The sequence below is a fragment of the Xiphophorus maculatus genome, chromosome 16 (assembly GCF_002775205.1).
Source record: "Xiphophorus maculatus strain JP 163 A chromosome 16, X_maculatus-5.0-male, whole genome shotgun sequence".
NCBI classification, from domain to species: domain Eukaryota; kingdom Metazoa; phylum Chordata; class Actinopteri; order Cyprinodontiformes; family Poeciliidae; genus Xiphophorus; species Xiphophorus maculatus.
Window position 1 is genome coordinate 20,447,073 of NC_036458.1, and position 14,186 is coordinate 20,461,258.

The 14,186-nt window shown below is 41.6% G+C and overlaps 1 protein-coding gene across 1 annotated transcript in view; it reads right to left on the minus strand.

Annotated features, from left to right (window-relative positions):
- The window catches only part of LOC102234136 (E3 ubiquitin-protein ligase SMURF2), a 66,406-nt gene that overhangs the window by 16,047 nt on the left and 36,173 nt on the right, over positions 1-14,186 (minus strand). Inside the window, exons 5-11 of the mRNA XM_023348964.1 lie at positions 10,305-10,370; positions 8,968-9,052; positions 8,718-8,801; positions 8,218-8,432; positions 6,459-6,543; positions 3,564-3,722; positions 3,419-3,466 (exon numbers count right to left, since the gene is read on the minus strand). Coding sequence (XP_023204732.1) covers positions 3,419-3,466; positions 3,564-3,722; positions 6,459-6,543; positions 8,218-8,432; positions 8,718-8,801; positions 8,968-9,052; positions 10,305-10,370 — 742 coding nt within the window. The remainder of the gene's footprint in view (positions 1-3,418; positions 3,467-3,563; positions 3,723-6,458; positions 6,544-8,217; positions 8,433-8,717; positions 8,802-8,967; positions 9,053-10,304; positions 10,371-14,186) is intronic.

Sequence of the window (14,186 nt, forward strand, 5' to 3'; positions counted from 1 at the left end):
TGAGGAGCCTGTAAAAGCAACTTTAAAATAAACAACGTAGTGATGCTCAGAATGTTTTTTGAGAGGGGGGGGGTCAACTACTCTGAAAAAACACTAGTTATGATGTTTACATTATATCATTACCTGGTTATTGTTGAAACTATATCAGGGATTCTGAGGGAACTTCAGGTCAAGATGTAAATGACAAAATATGTTTTCTAAATCTCTGTATAATTTGAGAATTGAATTGTGTAAAACAATCAGTTTCAGTTTTCTCTCTCTCTGCATCACAGGAAATCTAAAAATAAACACTGCCCAAGTGTTGGGACAGAGGTGTCTATAAATAGATTTTTAAAAAATGAAGGTACATCTTGATTACTCCTTCAAGAAACAGATTATGGCACGCCGACAGAATGCTATATTTCCCCTCCCTTTCTTTGCACTATATGGTTAGATATGATATACAGGTATCAGGTTCTGACTTGCTGATCACCAATAGTGGCCTGCTGAGAATAAAATCACGATTCTGGGCAGCAGCTGATTTCTTGGAGCATCTCTAATTGAAAGCAGTTCTGAAATCAACTAGCTGTATTTAGTTTGCTTTTAAAGGTCTTGCTAATACTAATAGAGATATAAAATCCAGAGTTGTTATTGGGCCGTCGCTTAGAGATCACTTCCATAGTCGATGTTAGCATACATGAAGTCGAAAGCTAAACACGTTATTCTGTTATTCATATAAAGTAAAGATTAAACTGTTGCTAAGTAGGGATGCAAACAATTAATCGAATTATGATTAGTAGTCGATTAATGATTTATTAGATTAAAATTAGTTCCAATCCATTAATAATGTCGGCTGAGATCTTCTTTTAGTGTTGTAGTTTAGTCGCCATTCAGCAGAGGGCGCCGCTGGTCATCCTTAAACGGAGCCAGGAATAAAGATGGCGGAGAGATTCCATCCGGACCCTGGATGCATTGGGTCCGGCGTGGGATACAAAATGCACTTTATGCAGTTCTGTTTAGAAATATAAACACTCGACAAGCTCCTTAAGTCTCACTTTAATAGAGGTAATTTAGCGGAGCAACGTCAACTTCTCTTTGAAATATCATGTATGATTTAGGATGCAAAGAGAAAGATGCGAAGGGCATAACGCAGAAAAATTATAACACAATGGGAAAAAGCATTTCCAATAAGCAATAAGTTGGTTTTGAGGGCTGTCCACTACATGGAGCGAAGTTTTAACATTCCTTTAAGAAGGACCACAGACATGCCTCTCTATGAACATTTCTCTGTTCATGGGAAATGAAGGCGTTCACATTCTTTTCATCTTCTGTTTTTCTATTAAGCAACCTAATAAGTTCCTGTTTTGTTATATTTTTGAATACTTAAGTTTAATGTGATAAATCCACAATTTTTTGTTTGTTCAATCACTATTTAATACAGCAGATACAAAATAATATCAAAATGTAATGATTTATTTTTTTTTTAATTCAGCATATTATGAAAAACTGAGACGGTGGACCTTGATACAAGAGAGAAAAAATGTCAGCTTATTACGTAATTGATAACTTGCATCTCTACTGCCAAGGTTACAGTATTTACCATCTTATTGATTTACGGACAGTTGCCACTATGCAGCTCCTATTAAATAGGAAGAAAAAAAAACTTAACTGGAAGTGATAACAAATGACCTCCAGACAGATCCCAGTTGTAAAGAGTCGGTTTAGCCTTTAATGTATCCACCCACCCAACAGACTGCATTCCGCCTCACCACAGCGGCCATTTTTCTATAGAAAAGTCCCAGAGTTTGGTTTCTGGGGTCTGGTGCAGCATAATGGAATCACTTCCTGCCATCCCAGAACGCCACATGGCCCCCATAGGACGCTCGAGCCCTCCTCATGAATCCCTTTATTTCCTGCCGACTAGACCAAGGAGCAGACTGGGGGGGGGGCGAAGGTTACTCTGCTGACAGCACCCAAACACAGCAGGGAGGGGAGGAGAGGAACGGAGCATTTCTCTCACCCATAAAACAAACATTGCTGTTCCATCTCTCGCTCTCTGTTCTCTTTCCAGCCGCTTATTGACGAGTAACTGGAACATGTTACCTGAACGCAACCCCGACACACTTTTAATCAACCACAAACATCTCCAAGAAAAGAGTAGACGTCCTTTTCTCACGTGAATCTCGCAGCCAGGTCTTGCGAGAGGGGAGGGGAGAGAAAAGAGAAAGCAGACGTGGATTCGGTTACCTATTGGACGCTGACCTCGAGCAGAAAAGGGAGCAAGACGGCAACAGCGCGGGGGAACGTCTTAACCAAAACCACGCAACGCTATAAACTGCAACTTTGATGGACATCATATATATCTGACATTTTTGTGGGATGACGGCACACGAGAGGTGAAAATGTCTACAATCTCCGGCCTGATAAAAGGCAGATGTCTTGACAGGGAACCAGGAGGACTGATGGATTTTCCAGACGTTTGTCACAAGCTTGAGAGTCCCTTCAGAGTTCGCTCTGAAACTAAGCAGAAGAGGGAGTAGATCATACGAGGCGCTGTTAATATAAACACAACAGGTTGAAGCAGGCTCCGATTATATCCTATCACGATTTCCAAACTTTAGGCTCAATACTCATTGCAAGATACGGTGATAATGTTGAGGCAAGACGTCTCCTGCATGGATAAAAGCGTGAGACTTTTAAAGAAAAGACAGAGGTGGAAGGTTTCTGTGTGCATCACTAAATCTGCTCTTAACTTCGGGTGGTGGGAAATCGGCCGATACTTGGACGTGAAACCGATCTTATCTACTTCCACAAACGTCTAAAATCAGCGATTGTCCCCGTTAGCGCCGTCGGTTAATAATAATCGCCACATTGTTGTCAACTTAGCGACTTTTCAGACACAAAAATGAGCACAACCTCAACTCTTTTTCAGCCATAAAAAAAGCTAAAAAGATTTTTTAAAAGTTTATATTTCTTTTTTCAAATAAAAACTTCAAAAGAAGAATATTAAAAAAAGGACACTGGGACGTGTTGCTACAGCTGCACACGGGTTGAAACCATCATAACTACATGTATAGATGCTCAAATTCAGCTCGTTCATCGACTTGGGTCTCCGTTTCCTGGACTTGAGACGCTCCTGACACACACATCCACACACGCCCACACATCAGCCTCGGTTTTCACTCGGCTATTTGATGTCCAGCCAAAGACAGCTTCGTGACGGATCGTGTGCTAAAAAACGCTTTCATGATTAAAACCTCTGAAGAATTCCTGAAACGTCAGGAGGAAAGAAAAGGAAGTGGGAAGTCTGTAACATGTATACATTTCTGTGTGTGTGTGTGTGTGTATTCTAATGGCCGATTGGCTCCGGTAGTCAACACACTTTGGAACGGTATTCCGAGTTAAAACCGTCAGACAGACGTAGGGCCCCGGTCCTTACCTGACATTTTGACTCTCGCCGCCTCCTCGAGAACCGTTGGAACTAGGACTAAATAAAACAAAAATAAAAACATAATTTTTCATCTCGTTTTCTGTTTTTTTTACTTGCTTGTGTGTTATTGAGAGGAATAAAGCCCAGCTCTTACTTTAGGACCAGATGCAGGTTAGCGGAGAGGCGCGGGTCGGTGAACTGCGTGGTTCGGTTGTTGTGGTCGACAAAGTAGACCCTCCCTGTGGCGGTGTTACGGATCTCCCATCCCGGCGGCAGCGGACCGAGTTCCTCACAGTTCACATTGCTCAGGTCTCTGAGGTGCAACGGAAGAGCAAAACCAGGTTTCAGAACAAAAAAGCTGATTATTTACTACCTCTTCAGTCAAACGTGAAACAGAGAGCCGAATGTTCACTGCAAAAACACAAAATGTCACCAGGTGTTTTTGGTCTAACTTACAATTAACTTTTCAGAAAGAAATAGGAGCTTGTTTTAAGTCAATAATTTGTAATATTGATCAAAAAAGTACTAGTTCCACTGATAGATTATTTCACATATAACATGGAAAAAAATGTCGGTATAAGTATGGCTCCACCGATCCGATATTAATGTCTTTATCGGTCTTGATACTGAAAGAATTTCTAGAGCAATCATGCTTTTTAATTTATTTTACATTATATTTGAAATTCCTAATTGCACTTTCTGAATCCCTTGAAAGAAGATTTGTTGCAGTTTGCTTTCTGTACATGTGTCACCAAGGTAGTTTTAGTATCATTTATTTTACGCTGGCTGTTCGTAGCCATAATTGAACTTACTGAACAAATTAAAGTTGTTGTTTCACATGTTTGACCAGGCTAGTGAAGCTGTTAGTGCATTTAAGTTCCTGTACCGATGCAGAGTTATCAAATAGATTTGTAATTCCGTAAATCCTTTTTTTTTTAAAAAAGAAAATTTTTTAGAGTATTCAGCACTGTTTCTCTGGAACGGAACAGTATGGACCGATACTAAACCTCAGATATTGGTATCGGAAGTGAAATCACTGGATCGGTGCATCCCTAGCTATACGTGAAATAGTGAAACTGGTACTTTTTTGTCAATATTAAAAAATTATTGACCAAAAAAAAAGCTTCTATTTCTTGATGAAAATGTTACTTTTCTTATTTCAAACGTACTAAGATGTTTTCCCTAGAAACTAGACTAAAAATCTCTGTAAGGTTTTGGAATTTTTAGTTATTTCTGTATACAGGTGAAACAAAGGGAGCAACAACAAAAAAAGAAGATCCCCTTAAACTTTAAGCAGTTGGTAACAAACTAGATTCAGAACGAGTGCAGCTCATTGCAAGCTGTTGCTTGGCCAGAAGAGTTATGAAAAAGTCATCCATATTCAGCAGACGGGAGACGTAATCGATCAAGTTTCATCAAAGGAAGCGCACTGAGGCATGTTCTTGAAAAGCATGTGCAGATTATTTTGCATGTGCATTCTTCTGGGATGCCGTAATCGACACGACCCGCATGCCTGGAAGCATCCGACAGGGTCAGCTGGGACCGCCCCTGAGTGCGCTTCCCGCGGGCTTTGACGGGCGTAAAGCGCGACGCGGGTCTGGTAACGCTGCTACGAAAAAAAAAGAAAGAAGAATCTGGTTACAGGCATCGAAAAGGTAGACGAGCAATCCTCAAAGTGCTGTCTGGACCGAAACGAGAGTCAATCCAAGCCAAGTCCACTGCTTTTTAAGAGAACTCCGCTGCAAATATAATCCTGGAATTTGACAGAAAAAAAGGAATATTACAAACTTAGCAACACTGATGTTTTGATTTAAAAAAAAAAAAAGAAAACGTTTTTCCCAATGATCTATGACAACATTTACACTTCACTGCTAACACACAAAATCTTACCAAGTATTTTTAGTCTAGTTTGTAGTGCAAACATGGTGGTACACTTGAGATGAGACAAAACTAACTCACAACTAACATTTCAGCAAGACATAGGAGCTTGTATTAAGTCAATAATGTCTTAATATTAATTTTAAAAAGTACTAGTTCCACTTGTAGATTGCTTCACCGAAAACATAAGAAAAATGTCTTGTGAAATAACCCACCAATGGAACGAGTACATTTTTTTCAATATTAATGAATAGTAATCTGTATATTATTTTTGTCTTATTTCAAGTATAAGAAGATATTTGCACAAGAAACTAAGACAAAAAGTATTTGGTAATCTTGGTGCTGCTCTTCACACTCAGTTTCAGTTCTTTGCTGAGATTTCACCCCCTATTTTTGGATTGCTTTTTAGCGTGGTTGTTCATATTATAATTTTCCATACGACTCGCCATCAGACTCCATTGAGAACAATCAAAGCGAGCTGTGTTTATGTGGGAGGGGGGGAAAATGGACGCTGCACATGTCAACGTGTGTGTTTGCATCGGAACTCGCTGTGAAAAAGAAGCCGACGACATAATGTATCCGTCGACGCCGCCCCCTGGGCTGTTTGTAAATTGATGATGCGGCTGTAAACGCCGTTGGTTTCGGCGGAGTGCGGCGAAAGAGATGCGGCGGAAATCTTCGCAAGCACGCCATTGTTAAACAGATCGCCCATCGAAACATCTGCTGCGCTGGTTTCACCTTTTATTTTAGATTTATTCTCAGCCACATCCCGGCTGAAATATTAGGATTCTGTCGCACGCAGTGATGTAAAAAGTTGGATGCTTTGATAAAAAAAAAAAAACAACAACAATGATTTAAAAATGGCCATTTGATTTAAGACCACGTATGAAAGCTGACTCACTCAGAGTAAACTTGTGACCAATCAGAGCGTACAGATTTAAGGTCTGTGCTAGAGAGATTACTTCATGAAACAGGGTTCTTAGCGACCCTGTTTGTGATATTTGGCACGCTCTGATTAATTAGATTAATTGATTGCTAAACTAGTTGACGATTACTTCAATAATCGATTCACTGCGATTCTTTTGCTTAATCGTTTCAGTTCTAGTTAAGAGCTAAATGAAAATATTAGATGTGAAGCAGAAAACAGTAGTGGTGATTGCGTAACTCATACCTGGGTACTCTGGGGTCATGCCATGTGCTGACACCCGTCTGAGTGTGGAGGAAGTAAACTTGGCCTTGCTGTGTCGTCCTTTGCTCTGTGCAAAGACATTGACAAAAATGTAAAGGGGTTAATCGCGTCACCTCAACCGTCAATTAAAAGCACTTCTCCAAAGTTGAATTCATACTCCACATGCAGACAGCTTGTATCCAATCTGTCAGCGTACAAGAGCGATCTGACAGATGGGAGATAAAAGAACGGCTCGAGTCGGCCGAGATCCCAAACGGCGGCCGGCAGGGAGGAGGTGAGAGACAAGACGTGGGGGGGAGGGGCAGGAGGGATGTCTGAGTTTTCAGTTGGTGAACTCATTCATCGCTGCCCGTCGGAGATTTCCCGTCCTCTGCCACCGTCTTCGCCGCATCCACCTTCCTGTTCGTGTCAAGAGCTGCATGGCGAAATGCTTCACATGAGGCGCCAGGAATCAGGGGCGTATGGGGGTGACGCGTATCATGGCTCGCCCGTTAAGCCGGCGAAATGCTTTCTCAGACATGCCAGGACTGTTACGCCGTGCCGATGATATCCCAACACCGAGCTGAGAGACCGCAGGGCGCAGGAAGTACCCTCGGGGTCCAGTTACACTTTCCCCTCTAATGTTTCCACCGCGTGATTGCGGTGGAAACATTAGTGCTGTATAATTTTTGATTCACCTGTGTGAAAAAAAGTGTCCATTTTTTAACTATTTATTATCTCTACATTACAGCTAATTTGCTTTATTTTCAAATTGTAAATAGCTAATACTAAACTTTCACAAAAGCCAGCAAAAGTACCACACCGAGGCAGACTTTAGAGGGAATAAATGGGCAGAAGCCCAGGGCGCCAATCTTTGGGGGATTTTTAATGAATACATATTTTGCATTGTAAGGTAATTTTATTTATATAGCACATTTTCAGCAACAAGGCAACTGAAAGGAAATACAAACCAAAGAAAAGAGCAAAAGAAGAAAAGAATCTAATAATGTTGATCCAAAGTTTGTAAACTAGATACTCCTGTTCAGGGTTGCTAGATAAGTATAAGTAAGTATGTATCCTCTGGCATAATTCCTTTTCTGGTTTGGAAGAATAGGAGTCTAAAACCTAGTTTCTCAAGTAGTTTTTATGGATTCTAAGTTTGTTCCAATTCTTTTTCTGGGCTGCTAGATAATAAGTAAGTATTCTCTGGAATTTCTGAGGGTGTTCTAAATTTGTAAACGGAATGAGTACGCCACAGTTTCTAAGTAGTAATAAAACCTAAATGTTTCTGTTCTGGAAGAATTTTATTGTACTTTATATAAAACTCACACAGCTATGTCAGGTGAACTGTATTAATATTTAGTGATTTTTACGACTATGAACAAAACTCAAGTATTTGAAAATTATGAAATTATAGTACGTTTTGTTTGGAGACAACATGGAGCCACTGCTCAGAGGATGCATTAAACCTACCAGGCATCAATTCATACTTGCTTATGAATAGGACTACCTATTAATAATGTATTGTAATTTGCATTAATAAAAGATTTCTCCCTCACTGAATAGGGGACCAAAAATGGCTCAAGCCCAGGGAACCACCTCCTTGTAAATCAGACTCTGGTAGCAGAAGCAGCACCGTTTGAGAACCAGGGATTTAGATCAAACTTGTTCACGTGTTAAAACAACCTCGTCAAAGACCTTTTTTAAAGTGCTGTAAGTTAAAGCGTGTGTGTGTTTTATGTGGCGTTGCCGTTCCGCTCACCGTATCCCTCAGGAAGGTCCGGGTGCATGTGCAGGTGGGTTCTGCTCATATAGTTGCGGTGCCGCTGCGACCGCACCCGCCTCTCCTGGGCTCGCTGGTTGCCGTCGCTCGGAGGCGACGCGGTGGTGGGCGTGGCGCCGTTCGTGCTAACAGGCGTGTTCTCGTCTACGATGCAGCTGAGCGGACGTCCAGGGCTGGAGTACTCCGACGCGGGCCTGAGAGACATCGGGAAGGAAGAGGTTAGAGCGGAGGGGAGGGATGGTAGTGAACGTGACGCCTCGATTAAACAAAGAATGCAAAGTATACATAAAATATGTGCCAAGGAAATGTTCTCCCTCAGGATGCAAAAGGAGATGTTTTACGTTTTCCTGAAACCCACTTCAGTTCTCCCCAGGGTTTTTATTTTCTATTTGGGATCAACCGAGGTCAGACGGCGAGGTTCTCCGCGGACCTCCCGCCGTTTGACGCTAAAGAAGTCCGGGATTGGGATTCCAACTCACCTGGTCGGCCTCTCCCACTGCGTGGTGCGTGTGATGTGGTTCAAGTACTGGATCCGTCCAGACGCCGTCCTCCTCTCCTCCCAGCTGGCGGCAGAAACACACACACTCATACAGGCGCAGCGGTGAGCCGACATGGCAACCTCGCATTCTTACATCGGTTCTGCCTTAATGCGCCGTGCGAGCGAGCGCGTGGTTGTGTGCGACTTGCAGCGGCCGTGAGAGAAACCGAAGAGGCTTCGCCCTCACTCACCCATCTGGAAGATCGTTGTCGAACAGCCGACTGCAGTCCACCACGGGGCCTCCGGTGCCGATGCGGTCCCTCGACTGCAGGCTCACTGCAGGAACACATGGCAGGCAGATGCAGATGCTAGGGTTACTAGGCAGCAGATACCAGATTTGATAAAAATGAAAACCAAAAGGATGAAAAAAAACAAACTGTGTAGGTTTATAAAAAAAAATAGGAAAATGGCTAAAATCAAAATCCAAACCTTGGAAAAAAGCAATGAGGTGGATTTTATGCAGTAGATTTCTTTTTCCAAACTGCAAAAACACAATCTTACCAAGTATTTTTGATCTTGTTTCCAGAACAAAAATATATTAATACACTTGGAATAGGACAAAGCTAACTTACTTGTAACTTAATAAATTTTTAAAAAGCACGAGTTCCACTGGTAGGTTATTTCACTTGGAAAAATGTCTTGCTATATGTGAAATAATCTGCCAATAGAACTAGTGCTTTCTTTTATCAATATTAAAGCTGCAGTATGTAATGTAACTTTTATAAAAAAATATTTTTTTTACATATCTGTTGAAACTGTCATCAAGTCGTGACAGTTTGGTATAAGACAGATAATCTGTGAAAAATATTGAGCCCCTCTAAGCTCTCTTGGTGCTATCTAGAAACAACCTATCAGAGCCAGGAGGCGGGTCTTAGCGCTGTTAATCACAATCTTGTGTGGTGCTGTTCATCCTCCCTTCTAATTCCCCCCATGCTCTCTGCTATTCATTATCTCTCAGTAATGGAGTGACATGAATTACAGAAAATTGTCATGTTTTCCCCTCAGCAGTCTATGCTGTGGCTAGCCTAGCCTGTTGTGACTGTTAAGGCTAGTTAGCACAGCCACCGTTGACGGGAGATAAACAATTTTCCTGTGACAATGAGTCGTTTGGCTATAATTGGCACATTTAACAGCGAGTACATGAAGTTGATCCACAGCACTGAGACCCTCCTCCTGGCTCTGATTGGTTGTTTTTGGTTGGAAGTGGTGCATTTCTTCAGATGGCAAGAGTAGCTCAGATGTGGAATATACCAATATATTACTTTAAAATGGTCTCAAAGCAACAATATTATCATGTATCGCAATCACTTCTGGGACAATTTATCGCCCAGCAAAGTTTGTTTGCTGGACGCAGGCCTACCACACTTTCCAGCTCTAAGCCTTAAATCCCTAATTTTTTTCATCGTACTCAAATTAAAGGCTGGATTTTTCCAACTTTTTTAGCCTGAAACTGTAATCCGATTACCATCAAATCTTGTGATTTGAGAAAACGTGGATTTTTTCCTGTCGATTCCTTTGGCGCACTTACCTACAATCTGCCCCCGGACTGTGTCACTGTCGTTGGGGCTCAGCTTGTTCAAGTCTAGTCTCTGGTCTGTTGAAGATCAAAAACAGAAGAAGCGCAATGAGTGAAAAACGGCACAATCAGACAGACAGGAATGAAAACAGAGATAAAAAAAAAGGGGGGGAGAGAGAGGGGACAACAACCTGGAATGGGACCGGAGGAGAAGAAAGGATTAATGTGTGAGAGAGATACATGTAAACCAGCATGTGTTTGGACGCGTTCCGCGCTGCTTGGACGAGTCCCACGGCGGCGTATCGTTTACATCACTCAATAGTCGACCTCCCCCCTCCCTCATTATCCGTCTCTCATTGCTCCCGTCTGAAAGGCCGCGGCTCAGGGCCGTGCCAGAGAACAGATGGAACAGCCACGGGCCGTAAAAGCGTCACCGAGGCTTTCGGTACGGCACGGGCCTCGGTTCAAACGCGGCGGGGTCAAATGTTTGACGGATTTCAGCACGAGGCGCGCGCCATTCCGCTCGGCCGCGGCGCACACGCGAACCCCCTGCCAAAGTCTGGAAGCTCTTTTGTCTGAACTTTTGCTTAAAGTCTGTGGAATTTCAGAGCGAGGGAGAAAGAGAGAGAGAAAGAGAAATAAAAAGAATACACACACAGCAAAGAAAAAAAGAAAAGAAAAAGTCCAAGTTGCCTCCAGACATGAAAAAATGCCACTATCTGTTCTCTCCTGTCTGGGTGTCATGCAGATCAGCTCAGGATGTCTGCCTAGACTAAACAGGGACCAAAATGGTCAAATCGTTACAAGGCTGGTGGAAGGTCAGAGGAAACAGAAAACAGAAAACATTTACACCGGAAAAAAAAAAAAAAACAAGAAAAAAAAAACTTTTTAAAAAGAATATTCTTTGGGAAACTATTAATACTCTTTGGACAATCAAAACTTATATTCTACTGGGATTTTTTTTTTGAATGAGAACTCAACACAAAAGTAGGGCATCATTGCTAAGTGGATGGGTAAATGCTGCACGGTTTACGACGGGGGATGTCCAACATGTGTGGCCATTTGGTACAAATTTGGCCCTCCAGTGTCATTTTTCAAAATTTCAATGAAAAACTTTCACTTTTTACACAAAAAACCCAAAACAAAACGAACAAACAAAAAAACACACAGGTCTCCAACAGATTTTCTTCCTGGAAAAATGTCCAAAGTTTTTGCACCAAAGGCCAAAATTCCTACATTTAAAGTATTCAGGGGCCAAAGTCCTCCCACCCCCAATTAAAAACACAAAAATATGTTTTTTTTTCTCTTTTACCTGCAACATGTATGCAATCATTTAACTTTTTGGGCTTATTATATTCCAGTCAAGTCTACAAAATGTTTTTGGTTTATTCCCAAAATGATCATTTTATTCAGCAATCTCTGTTGCATTTAGCCAAACATAATGCAGGGGTGTGCCCAAGTGTGTTTATGAGTAAAAAAAAAACAAAAAAAGAAACTAGCTGGATGCTTGTGGCACGAATGATGAAATAAAAAAGCTGACGCAAAGAAAGGACATTGGTGTTGTACTTAACACTTACTGTTTAAGAAGTTATAAACTCCCCGTGCAAAATCTTATCAAATGAAAAAGAAAGGTAACAAAGTCTCAGAGGGCCACATTTGTGCCATTCTTGAATTGAGATCAGGGGCCACATTGAATTAATTTAAAGGGCCACAACAGACCCCTGAGCAGCACTTTGCACACCACTGGTATACAGGGTTTCCCCTAGTGTATTATAAGCCTGGAGGGCCACCAGGCTTTAGTTGCGCCCCCCACTAGGCTTAGCATTGTTTGTTTATTTATTTTAGGGGGGTGAGGGGGTACTGTCATTTTTAAGACTTTATAGTTGGTGTTAAGGTATTTTTAATAATGTCCTCCAATAACACATAATTACCTAGTGATATTTTTAAATATCCTGTGACCTTTAAAGCTTTACCTGATAAAAAAAAAAAAAAAACACAGGAGGCTGATCCCCCAAAAATTGGAATTACCGTACATGGATTTTTCCTCAAAATGATGTATTATTAAATTTGTGGATGTAACTATTGACAGGCTCTGATTTCCTTCATTTTGAGTGAACTTGGATGTGAAACCGATCTTATCAGGTGATCCTGTCAACCTCTGAAAAGGCGTGAAAAATCAGCCGCTGTTGCCAACTGAGATGCCATGTCACAGCGTCAACTATTAAAAAATGTTTTAAAACAACGGTATCGGCCAACATCGGAATCGGCAGGTCAGGCTTTTTAAAGATCGGTGATCGAACAGAAAACTGCAACCAGTGCGCCCCCCAGTGAACAAAATGTGAAAATGTTGTAGGTGTGTGAATAATTTCACAAGAACAATTAAGTTTGTGCAGTCATACATAACTGTACCAGAGAAGCAAAGACACTCTGCAATTATACACCAATGTTACAGTCAATGCCATTTCCAGGGCTTGTGGAGGGGCAAGTGACGGTAAATGCAGGAAAAACAAGAATGACGAAGACCACAACAGAGAGAAAACTACAAATCTGCGCTTAAACATAAATAGCTGTACAATTATGTATGTCTGTGCAAAATGACCGGTTGTCTAGATCAGCAGACGGAGAGAGATGGAGGTTAGTCACAATGGCATTTCGTTTGTGTGTGTGTAGGGGGGTTGGGGGTGAGTGTGTGTGTGTGTGCTTGCACACATTCTGCCACCTCATGGACGAGACTGGAGGGGAAACCGAGGGGCGAGGACCAGGCCAGGAGAGGAAAAAAAAGGAGAAAAAAAAAGGAGAAAAAAAAAGGGAAATGCAAAAGCAAACCACTCGCAGCTGCTGCATAAACTTCAGGTTTCCTGTGTCGCTTCAGAAAAACCGAGTCAGGAGTTTCTAGGAAAAGTTACGGGATTCTTTCCGAGTTCAGCCAACAAGACCGCAGACCCACAGAGCAGGTACCAGCTCAAAACACAACCTCCAGACTGCTGCGGTGTTGTCAGCTAAATCTGTCCGGCCTCGGCTTTTAGAGGAAGACGTTTTGCAGAAGCCTCCGTCTCGTTCACCCGGCCAGCGTCTGACATGAGGCGCTTTACAAAAAATTTTTTTTACTGTAATTGCAGGGTGATGCTGAGCGCCTCTTCCTGTTCTGGCAGACCCTTTTCACAGTCCAGTTAGGCCGCTGTCAGATGCACCGAGTAGATTGAGACGTGATCGGCAACTACTCCTCAACGTTGTATTGATGTTTTGGTTGTAGGTGTGGGTGACACTTAGCAGTATTTTCGTGATAGCGATAACAGTGATGATTAGAACTATTTTTCTCTTTGCGTCACAGCAATTATGGCCCCCAAAACACAAAAGCTGCTTTTGAAAATCATTCCCATTTGTAACTCGCTTCTTTAGGACACCAGTCACGTACAGAAGTGTGATTGGCATTGCTAAACTGCGAAGGCATTTGCAAATTTATTGGTATTTATTGACATTTTCATTGAACAGGCAGTGAAGAACATAGTAAAACTATCAATCGTGACAATACGGACAGTTATTAAATGAAATCTATTCCGATAAATCAAAATTATTACAACAAATGCATCACAATAAATGATATGATAAGGGGAGTGACTGTGGCTCTGTGAGTAAAGTACTTGTCTTGGGATCAAAAGGTTGTAGGTCCGATTTCAGCTTCTTCCTGTCTGTTCGTGAGTGAAAATGTTTAAAATTGTTTAAAAAGTTTAAACTGTTTCATAAAACATGATAATGTGTGTGTGTGTGAACACAGAAAAGGTTTGCTATGGCAGAGAGTACCAAAGAAACAGTTTAAGGGCAAAAAGTGAAACAAATGGAGCTACTCCACATTTTATGTACAATAAATATCTATATTTGCCAAATACCTGAATA